The sequence below is a fragment of the Channa argus genome, chromosome 2 (assembly GCF_033026475.1).
Source record: "Channa argus isolate prfri chromosome 2, Channa argus male v1.0, whole genome shotgun sequence".
Taxonomy (NCBI): Eukaryota; Metazoa; Chordata; class Actinopteri; order Anabantiformes; family Channidae; genus Channa; species Channa argus.
This window is the reverse complement of record NC_090198.1, coordinates 24,188,515-24,200,041: the sequence shown is the minus strand read 5'-3', so window position 1 is coordinate 24,200,041 and position 11,527 is coordinate 24,188,515. Positions and strand designations below refer to the sequence as shown.

General features: G+C 39.0%; 1 protein-coding gene across 1 annotated transcript in view; it reads right to left on the bottom strand.

Annotated features, from left to right (window-relative positions):
• Positions 1-11,527, bottom strand: part of prtga (protogenin homolog a (Gallus gallus)) — a 29,039-nt gene that overhangs the window by 4,650 nt on the left and 12,862 nt on the right. Inside the window, exons 9-18 of the mRNA XM_067486134.1 lie at positions 11,176-11,481; positions 10,161-10,349; positions 4,302-4,397; positions 3,995-4,181; positions 3,174-3,301; positions 2,817-2,987; positions 1,356-1,535; positions 1,137-1,260; positions 883-1,024; positions 7-120 (exon numbers count right to left, since the gene is read on the bottom strand). Of these exons, the coding sequence (XP_067342235.1) occupies positions 7-120; positions 883-1,024; positions 1,137-1,260; positions 1,356-1,535; positions 2,817-2,987; positions 3,174-3,301; positions 3,995-4,181; positions 4,302-4,397; positions 10,161-10,349; positions 11,176-11,481 (1,637 nt within the window). The remainder of the gene's footprint in view (positions 1-6; positions 121-882; positions 1,025-1,136; positions 1,261-1,355; positions 1,536-2,816; positions 2,988-3,173; positions 3,302-3,994; positions 4,182-4,301; positions 4,398-10,160; positions 10,350-11,175; positions 11,482-11,527) is intronic.

The window sequence follows — 11,527 nt, the reverse complement described above, 5'->3', positions numbered from 1 at the left end:
TTTTACCTGAGCTGCTTTACTGTCATTTTCCACATTACTGGTGAAGAAAAACCATCTCTTTTTCTTCTCCGTGCTGGGCTGAACAGGACCAAGAGAATTAATGATGAGGTTTGTTCCACCCTACAAAAAAGTATGAAAATGAATTAGCAATAAATATATAAACCATATGCACTCTATATTGCTTTATCAGCAGCTATATTTTACTGTATGTGGTTATCAGTTTTTCCTCAGCCTTCAACAGTTTAAAAATGAAATTCTACAATCTGTCAATACAATATTACATTTTAAAAAATTACTTAAAATTACTTGTTTCCCAAAAGCAGTATTGGACTTTTATAGAAAGCACAAAGATGCACTGTATTTTCTGCACTGTTCAGTTATTGTTCCGTACATCACCTATTGCACTGTTTAGAGGTTTGAGGAACTACACATAAAAAAAACACTAAACATGTACTAAGTACTAATGTACATGTACTAAGAATTATCATCAAATGCTCTTACTGAAAACCTGACTGTTAAGGCTGTGGACCTTAAAATTCTACACATATTATATAAATTAAGATTAAAAAAATACCAAAGATGAAACAAAATATACAATTTGGTGCAAACGTTTGCATTTTGAAATGGCAGAAAATTAGCTTTTACAAATGTTCCTTAGTCAAAAATGTAAGTTTTTTAAATAATTTATCAAGGGGGATGCAGACTTATAAAAGAATATTTGTACAGTTGAAGCTGAATGTGGATTTTTATTATATTGTGTCCCCTTTACATTTATATTGCCTGTAGGGGGAAGCACAAACGTAACATAAATGGCAAAAAATAAAATACATTTTAAAAAAAGGTTTTATTTAAATCATGTAAATTAAACTAGTTTTAAGGTACCTTGGCGTCAAGGAAATTGTTTTGACTCATCATTGGCACGGTCACATCAGTGGTTTCAGCCTGTCCCTCAGAGTCCAGATGTTCTGCAGCAGACGCAGATGTGTTCACTCCATCTCTGTACGTTTTAACGGCTGAAAATGTTCTGGAGAGAAAACAAAACATAACTTCACTGCAGATCAAGGATATTCAGGCCAACTGAGATCCTGTAGGACAATGAGCACCGCTGTTGCTGTGTTGAGACATAAAGGTTTTACCTGTTTCTGCCTCTGTACACGATGATGAAAGCGCAGATGAGGATGCAGATGAGAGCGATGCAGACTCCCACAGTGATGCCTGTCATTGACTTTTGGTCCAGGTGGTAGAAACTATCAGAAAAGGCTGTAAAACATAATAAAATCACACTACTTTATACCATACAGTCACCATATTCCATTTTAAAAAAGGAACTTTTACAGTTTCCCATCACAACTGACCTGTGGCGTGTGCGGAGTCACGGAAGAACCGGGGATCATGACCAGAGGAGAGATCTGCTCGTATCTCCAGCTCCACCGTGTGAGAGAATGGTCCATCACCCATGTTGTTGGATGCAGAAATTTTAACAAAATAAACTTGACCGGGCTTCAGGTTCTCCAGCAGTGCCATGGTAATACTGCCTGTTGGTGAGATTTGATTCTGGCCTTTAAACTGCCCATTGTGAAAATATTTGTTTATCTTTTTAAGCTTTACCAGACTACAGGAAAAGCAGTTGTGTGATACAATGTGATATTAAAAAAGACCAACAGTTCGTATGTGCACTCTCATTGTCTCTTGAGTACACCCTTTTCTAGTAATATTTCAACAGATTAAAAAAGTGGATGAAAACTAATTAATTGTAATATGATGGTTGATGGTTTTTTATTTCTAAACTACCTATGTAATGACTATAACATCTAAGCTAACAGCACTGTGATTTCAAGACTAAAATACTGATAAAATGTCAAGAGAGCAGGAAATAAGCACAGGATGCACAGAACAAAGAGCCACAGAAATCTTTGGTGAAAATATGAGAGTAAATGTATGTGGGTTTCTTGTAACACTATTTGGTTATTTGCAGATCATATAATCCAGGTGAACACAGTGGATGGTTGAGTATAATAGCACTGAAGGAGAGGAGAACAAAATAATTGTTCTGGTCAATCAGTCATATTAATGTATGAATCAGCAGGGACTGCTCTGTTCCAGTTCTCAGCAGAGTAACACAAAGAACTCACACAGCACTACTTTAGATCTGCCCCTTTCTGCACACAAGGCACCAAGATGGAGAGCTGGTCGTTATATTGTTGATAGACTCTGACACCTCGTCCAATGATCCCATTTGAAGGCACATTTTACAATGGATTCAATTGCTTTATGTCCTAAAAATAGGATTTTCTCTGTAGCTGTGTGCACTTATGCACAGTGAATGCACAACTCGGTAGACAGGCCAAACCCTGCACAGCACACCAAAGAGTAAAATTGCTGCATACCGGCTCACTTTGAGAACTGCTATATGTCAAATAAGTATTTTAATTAACAAAGTACTTGTACTTCATTACTTTTCACCACTGCACAGAAATGAGAAATCTGTACTTTCTTCTTTCCCTATTCCTTTAATGAATTAGAACTTAATGCTGTGTCAATCTGTTGACAGAGAATACTGAGATTAACACTAGATATTACACAAACGGTAAGAAACAGATAATTTAATGCATTTATGAAACACTGCTGTACTTTGACAGGAATCTTTGTTGGACTGGCACCATTCAGTTGTTATTCATAGTGAACAGAGACCTGGTTTAGAGAATGAAGTTACTGATTTCCAATGGACCATTTGTCTGTGTCAAAAGAATAGCATCGTCTGTTTCATCTCCTGCACAACTCTAATACATACTGTATCTTTCCATTTCTTCCCTTACCTTCTCTTTGCAACACTTGCCATTCCCCAGCAATCCAGGCTTTTCTGGAAGAGTACAGGATTGTGTAATGTGTCACGCCTACGTTTGGTTCATCTGGAGGCTTCCATGAAACCAGTGCTGTGTCCTCTTCAATCAGAGTCACTTTCACGTTTGAAGGAGGCAGCATGGGAGCTGTGTGTGAATAAAAAAGAAACTGTCTTGTCATATCTATGAGCAATTTTAATATGTAACAATAAAATTTTCACATCCCAAATAAAAGAGTCAAAAACAAGATGCATTTTCTGCGTAACAAGCCATTCATAGGGTATACATACAGTATAGTATGCTTCACATACTATAGAGTATGTATATACTAACCTTCAGGAAATGTACTCTGATAAACCACTGGGCTCCAGGGGCTGGACAGTTGATCAATGTGAAGGCGAACAGCAAATTCATACTTTGTATTGGGCTTCAGATCTCTTACCAGGAGGCTCTGCTCACTCCTGCGCAATACACACAAAACAGAAACTGAAAAGGACCACTTCACTCAAAACAGGAATGTTTTGTGATAGGACTTTGCTTCGATGTTTTCTCCTTGACTTAGAGTCTTGCTTGTCTTGTACCTCACTTGTAAGTCGCTTTGGATAAAAGCGTCTGACAAATGACTAAATGTAAATGTAAATGTTTAGGGTTTAGAGATGTTGTCTAGATGTGCAGGCTTTATTTACTCATGAACCTCCCTAAGTTGGTTTTTGGACTAACTGGCCCTTTAATAATGGCCAGTAGATGGTGATATAGATCTATGTTGGCTGTGTGGAAAAAGAGTGTGTGAGTAAGATTTTGGTAATGTACCTCAGCTGGCTTTAGTTTATAATAACCAACTTATACTGTTTCTAACATAATATGGTGTTCAGATAAAAGCTAAACTATGACATGAGAATTAAATGATGCAGAGTTTCGTGTGTTCAGCATTTGGTTTCATTTTCCCTGATACTGTTATCTCCAGACAGAAAAGCAACAAACACTGGTGTCGCTAAATCCACTGATCAATATTATGGTTCATCAGGTGATCAAAAACACTACTTTGTCTCTGCTGGATGCATAAGGCCATAATATGTCAAATATGTGAGTCAAGATTAGCTTGCTGTGGAGTTTTGCCTTTTTACGTGAAAAGTTGTATTAGGAGAAATGCTTACGTTTGCAGGTAGACCACAAGCGAGGCATTCTGCAGGCCTACAGGGTTGCAGCGAACAGTGTAGTTGATGGCATGGCTGGAGGTGAAAACAGGTCGTCTCCAATGTAGAAACACTGTGGTCGAACTGTTTGTTTTAGCGTACACGTTATGTGGGGGAGGTGGAGGGGGCACCAGGCGATCGCGAACAGCTGAAAGATGCATTGAGATGAATATTATTTTTCCTACTTTGACTTAATAGTAGATACAAGTAATAATATGTTGCTTCAGATGCACTGAAAACAAGTCTTTGTGTGACCTCTGGGACTTACAGACACATCCAGGAGTGCTGATAGTTTGGTCTGCCTGGTAGCCATCTCCGACAAAATTATAAGCCAGAAGTTTAACGTGGTACTTCTTCCTTGGGTCTTTGTAAAAAAAAAGTAAGAGGAAAAAAAAATGTGTGAACAAAACTTACATCAGACTAATGTTCTTGAAGCAAAGAACTTCGCTTTATGTGAAGTCACGAGCTGGACTAAAGAGGTTTGTTCTCACCATCACTCTCCATTTAATGCAATAATTCAACACAGGGTTTAACTTGATTAGTGCAGCCAACAGGAAGCGGAGGTGCTAAGTAGAAAAGAGCTGGACTGTGTGAGTGTGGGGTCAGTGAGGTTTGCCGGTTGGATAGTGTGGTGGGAACAAGAGATGAGGTATTGCGACAGATGCTCAGATGGTCAGTTTCTGCAGCACCCAGAGCAGAACAGAGGAGCTCCTCTATCCATCACCTTGTCACCCCGACTCTTTTGAATGTAAAAAGGATGCCCCATTATCTGGCCCCAGTTAGGCCTGCTGGTCAGTGGTCAGTGGCCACTCCTATTCAGGTCCAGAGTCTGGGGGTTAAATTGACGCACAAAATCCCTAGGGAAGGACTTTTCGGATGGTCAACAGCGGTTGCAACCCTAAGTGACCCTGAAGACCCTCTTTCTGAACAAAAGCCATCTGACCAAATGTCCTTTTTACCCGTAAAAGAATAATGTTCAGGGCCGAATTTAAATGTTTAATATATTATTTATATTGTGAGTTATATAGACAATAAAAGAACCTGCATAGAGATCCAATCCCTCTTTAATGTTTCCTTAAATGCCTGGTCACTGCGAAATGCCAGGCAATTAATGGCTGTCTATCACAGTTTCTTGCAAAATGTAATGAATAAAATAATGAATGCATGCATTTTACAAAACACAAATTCAATCAATTACATATTGCTATCATTACAGTTCTGACCTGCAGAAAATAAATAAGCTTCTATTGAAGTGTGAAAAAAGTAGGGGTTCAAGAGAAGAGGAAGACCACAGGAGAAGAATTTGTGAAGTTTTGTATGGGTGGAGTCAAGCTACTTGCACCCCCCATGCAGCCCCAAGGAGTTTCACTGAAGCCAGACCAGGGCCAGCAGGTCAGGCCAAGATAAAACTCAGGGGTCATGGGTGCGGAATATGAGATGAGCCAATTCTTTTGCACAGAGATCCCCACTACCTAAAACTGAAAAGCTCTGAGTAACAGAAAGATGGAGACATACTACATGTCAATAAATCTCTATCATGCACCGATGAAGAAGTCTTAGTGCAAAGAAGATTGTTCTTTACCATGCCATGCCTGAGCAGAGATATGTTCAACTTTTCTTCATATTTTTCTGTTGCAATCTTTTAGCAATAGATAAATAAAAATGGGAAGAATTTTTGGTCACAGTTTCAGTCAATGTCTAAAGAGTAGCAGGCAAGTAGCATACACGTCTACCCTGCCCGACAATACAATGGGTCTACCCTAATCATGTGAGAGAAGAGCTCTGAGAGGGGGGAAGCTGTGACATCTGGGGCATGACCTTTGACATGGAATTGGGGCAAGCTAAATCCTGCAAAGCGAGGGTTCTCAGGGCTCTCGCTGAAGGGGGATGGTCAAGCAGAGGAAGTGTGTGGAAAAGTAGGAAACATCAAAACACTACAAAAATAACACTTATTGGGTGGTAACAAAGTGTCTTGATAACAGAAATTGTTACTGGCAGCTTTGGCTTTCACCATCAGTGGAGCAGAAGCTTAAAATGTAATAATATCATTAGAATCCTATCCTACCTAAAAGATTTCAACATTGTTGGTCATTGCTTTTCAAGGACTAAACTAACTGTTTCAGTATTATATGAGATAAAAGGAGACAAAAAAAATCTCCTATCTTCTTAGTCCCATAAACTGTTGTTTGCTTCTACCAGCATATTTCAACCATTTGTAGTCAGCCTTTTTTTATAGCCAAAATGCAGATCCTATTGCCTCCCAAGGTTTTGTTCTGCCCTACGAAAGCCCCCCCCAAGCTGTGGCAAGCCAGGTCTGAACAGGGGCCATTAATGTCAACTCCCCCAACAAATCTTTACACCAGCATTTATCATCTCTCTCTTCTCCCTCTTTCTCGCTCGATCTTTGGCCCTTATTCACACAAATCAAAATCATAAAATGTACTGTCACCCACACACATGTTAAGCAGAAAATTACAATGAGAATGCCCAGACTACACGTCTAATTTTCAGACCGGGCACACTTTGCTCTGTGTTTAATAAAAACAGTGAAGAAAATATAAGATGGCCTGCAGCTGTAAGATAAATCTTTAGCTGTCCACACAGCACTGCCTGGTGTCAAAAGGTATGACAGGTATTTAAACCCAGACTTTGGCTACATGTTCCTCTCATTGGCCAAGCATGGATTACACATAAAGGAAAAGGTCACATCACTGTGTCATTTATACCCAACTGGAGCCTCCCAAACACATTCCTGCCTCTCAGGGTATGCTTTCAATCATCTGGACTGTCATAAGTGATAATTTAATGGCTAGCTCTGAGCAAGTCCTTCTGCAGCTGTACATAGAGCTGAATCTGCAGCATCCAGTGTTGTTACAGTTGGTGTTTTGGAAATCAATGCTTATTGGCAAAACAAAGCAATGGCTGCTTTATACAACATTACAGGGATAATAGGAAATGCATTTACAGTACAAGCAGATTGTATTTGTAGAGATCACCTACTGAGATAATTATCATTGAGGATTTGGCTATTGGCACATTCCGCATCTGAATATTTCTATATGCATGTAAAAGTTTTTTTTTAAATAATTGCTCATAATTAAATTACCATGAATACAAAACTATAACATATTCTCATAATTTTAAAAGTGTCAGGATACAACATGTACACGAGTTACAAGAAGAAACAGATTGCCCCCAGATCATTAATGCATTGTCACCATTACAGTACAAGAAAGAAATCTGAATTAACCTCCCACGCTCCCCCCATTCACTTCATGTGGTCGTGTGTAAGTAAATAATAATATTACTAGCTTTTGTTATCTAAAAAAACATCATGTTATTAAAAAAATATACTTCAGTGGGGCAGTTATAATATTCATTCATAATTAAAGCAACAGTTTGCAGCTTTTTTTTTTTTTTACATTTTTCTAAAATACAAACATCTCTTATAATTTGTCTTACTGCGTTTACATGCAGTTAAGTAACAGAGTTACTGAGATAAGTCTGCTTTCTCAGGTAATCAGTGAGCGATGTTTACATGCGCTTTTCTGTATTTGTGTATACATGGAGCAACAAAGGAATCTGATTTCTTGTTCCATTTCCATCTCAAACTTATTATGGAAGTCTTGCACAGAGATCTTTACTGTATAGTGTCAGTGAATGCTGCTTTCTGGCTTTAAGAAAAAGATGGAAAAGGAAAACGGAGGAGAGACACATACAGATGATCCACAGTATGAACTGTCCAAATTTTAAAAATCTGCGGATGAATAGATAGATTATAAATAGACTTCTAAGACTTCTAACTTAAAAACGAGGCGGCATCACTCCGTTAATGACCTCTCCCACATCCAACCTTTTACTTAGCTGCTTGTTCCTGTCTGCAACCTTTTGGTTTTCCGAATCCCCTACCTCAGTTATGGAAATCAGCTTTTCAGTTTACATCTCAGTAAAGAAATCAGATTTCCAGAGAAAGCTGATACTGGTTACTTAAGTACTTTTGTTTTATGACTACCTGAAGGGCTAAGCTGCACATGGTAAAGCATTAAAGGCAAAGCAAAAGTGTTTCAGAGTAGGCTGAGGGTGGCCTGGACAGAGCAGTCAGGACTGGTTCCAAGTCTGATGTTAGGGTTAGCTTAAGGTGCATTTCGTGGCGTAAACAGTCCAGAAATGTTCTTGTATTTTTATTATAGTGTTTTAATTTTGATGGCACAGCTGCAATAATAGAAAGAAATGCCTTCAAGAATTAAGTGATAATTGGTAAAAAGCCTCAAAGCCATTTAATCAGATAGTCAGACAGCTCAGCAGGGTTTTATCTGCTGCAGGACGTGTTTCCACCCAGGAGGTCAGATGCTTCATTTTACACCTCTCCTCATGCACAGGGATGCAGCATGAGAAAGGAATCTCCGAGCTACAAAATAGCTAGCTCAGAGGACACACATTGTTTGGCCTACAGCTCAGTTGGCACGAGGTTGCATTTCTTGTCTTGGCCAATAAACTATCTTTGTGGCCCTCAAAGCCAAACACAATGAGAGTCTTTGAAGTCAATGCTCCTGCAGCAACCTTGTTTAAAGTGGTCATAAAACACATAATAAATCAGCCATCTAAAAAACAGCTTCCCTTGCTTCAATACAGTGCGGCAAAGGACATTTATCAAAAAACACACAAAAAGATAAAGGAAAATATTTTTGATGGTGCTAATTTAGTTTGATTGGCTTAATATTTACAAGCAGCTGTCTATTTCTCCCTGAACATTTTATCGTTACAGAACAGTCTGACTACATGGGAAAGAGCCAGAGAAAAGCCACACGCCACTGGAACTTTTATGAGGAAACAAAATGGAATAGTTAAATTAATTAGTTTTATCAGTATTAGTGGTCATTATTATTAGTGTCAATATTATGAGTTCAAACAGAAGCAATTGTTGTGCTGTAGCACTACTATTAACAGCAGTAGGGTTTGAACCACTGAACCAAATATTTAACTAGATTTCTGCAGCAGCTAAAGTTAAAACCTATAATAAATTATATTGTCTCTGTGTCTTTCTTTCTCTCTTTATTTCTTTCTTATCTGTATTAGGACCGAGCTTCATGATTTACAAGTCAGCTGCTGACCACCTGGTTGACACCGTCTGACCACAGATGGTCAGTTGTCTACTTCCTGAGCTGTGGCCTGAGCCCTCTTTCCTCTCTCAAAAAAAAAAATAAAAAAAGAAAAAAAAGAAAGGCAAAATGAATCTGACCTAAAGGCCAGAAGAGCTGTGATATGCTCCAAACACCATCCAGCAGCTGTTAAAAGACACCCACACACTGAAATCTCTCAGAGGCTGGAAGGTCATGGAAGTGGGATTTGTTGCAGTTCTACTAAATGCCTAATGAACCTCTGCTTGACGCATGACAAGATTTGAGCAACTTAAAGAACAGCATCAGTAGATGTGGCTGCTGCTGGTTCTAATCACATTCATCAAGATTCACTTATTATAATTTAACCAAGTGTTAAGATTTTTTTGGTTATTTAGTTATGTTATGTAAGTTATTTAATATAGTTGTTTTGAAATTGTTAGATTTTTTTCTGTATAAGTTAATTGTGCGGTTTAGTTTTTCTGTTATCCCTGGTGTGTCTTTAATGGTCTGATCAGCTGTTATATGCAGTATGTTCCACTGTGTGTTCAGTCTGTGTGCTAGGTTTGTTTGGGTTAGTTTTAGTTTGGTATTTTGTGTCTGTTAGTTTAAGTTTGTTTAGAGATCATTTTATTATATTCGGTTGAGTCCAGTTTGGTTTTGTTGACCCCTTATATGGGCCCAATATTTTGTAATTTGTTTTCATATTTTTGAGGTAAATAAAAAACCTATTTTGTAAAAAATCATCACTTTCCTTTTGCCTGCTTGCTCGGTTCCGCACACTGTACCTTTAAAACAACTGCCACTACCAAAACAGCTATAGATTAAAACCAGTTTTCCCTCATCAAGCTATACATATATGCTCAACATAAGGTCACGGATATTGCACTGTAAATATAAAGCTTCTGTGTTACTGTTGTTGAGCATTAGCATTCATCATTACACATAATAAGACTGTGTATTATGGCTTACATACCAGGCACAGAGGAATGATCTGCAAAAAAACTCACCAAGGCCTCCAATGATGTGTATATTAATTGAGGCATGCAGCTGAACTGGAGTGTTCTCATGCTGGCTCTCCTCATGATAGAAGAGTCTAAAGCCTTGTACATCAGCTGAGTTCCTGGGTGCCAACTGCCAGCGCACCACAATTGTGGTGCAGTTTAATGGCTCCAAATTCAGCTCAGGAGCCAGAGGAACTGTAGACAAAAAACAAATCAGAAAAATGTTGATATTATATACATGGTGGATTCAAAATCCTACATTAAACTACAATATTCAGTCTCTTCGGAATCATGATAATAAAAATACACAGTGGTGCAAACACAGTGCTACAGCAAACACAATATTTCCTGAATGTAATTGAAAGACATTTTTCAGATAAGGTCAGCCTTCCCAGTGTTTATGTGTTCAACAGAGGAGGTTTCTGACCAGGTTTTCCTTGAAATATGAAACTACTATCACATGCCTCACCAGCTGTTTCACACTCAGTGCAGACAAGAAAAAGCTAAATACAAGTGATATCACACATTTACCAATGAATGACAAAGATTAAACTGCTGACCCAGGGGGTCACTATCTACTTTCTTTCAAACAGGTTTTCTTGTGTCCACTGTTCTTACATCTTTTCTCAGGTCGTCAGTGGAATGGGCTAAGATGTAAAGAAAAGATGGAAGTGATAGACACTCCCATCCCCCGTATCAAAGCTTCAGATGTATCTCTAAAGAGCCATATACTGTTTCCCACCCAGAAGCCTGAGTCGCTCTCTTTATGACCCATGAGTGAAGACCTTCCAATTGTACTGACAGCAGAGGGCAAAGATCACAGAGTAACAAACAAAATTCCTTAATAAGATAAGCAACCTCCTCTCTTTGCTCTGTCTCATGGTAAAAGGGAATTGAATAGTGTAGTACCAATTCAACCTTAGGGAGCCAACTTCCCCCATGAAGAGAGCTGAAAGCCACAAAAATGCAGGGTTACATTCTGCTATTTTAGACATAATGAGGACAACTCCCAATATTATACCTTGAGCACTAGATGCCTTTGGAGTTCGGTGAGATGTCCAGGCAGACTGCTCACCCCACCCTACGTTGGTGGCCGCAACAATACGCAGAAGATAGATGGTGTCAGGCTGAAGGTTTTCCAAGAGATGCAGGGTCTTCTCTCCAGGGAGCTCTACCTGCGACACTGTGTTCTCAGTACTGGTGCGATAGGATAAACGGTAGCCTGAGACTCGGCCACGACTCAGCTTGTCTGGGAGAGGCTGCCAAGACACCCGGATGTCTGTGGGGCTGCGGCTGGTGAGGCTTAGCTCAGGGGCACGGAGAGGAACTGTGGACATATAAGAGACCAAAGGAAGAGCTTTATCATAACATTT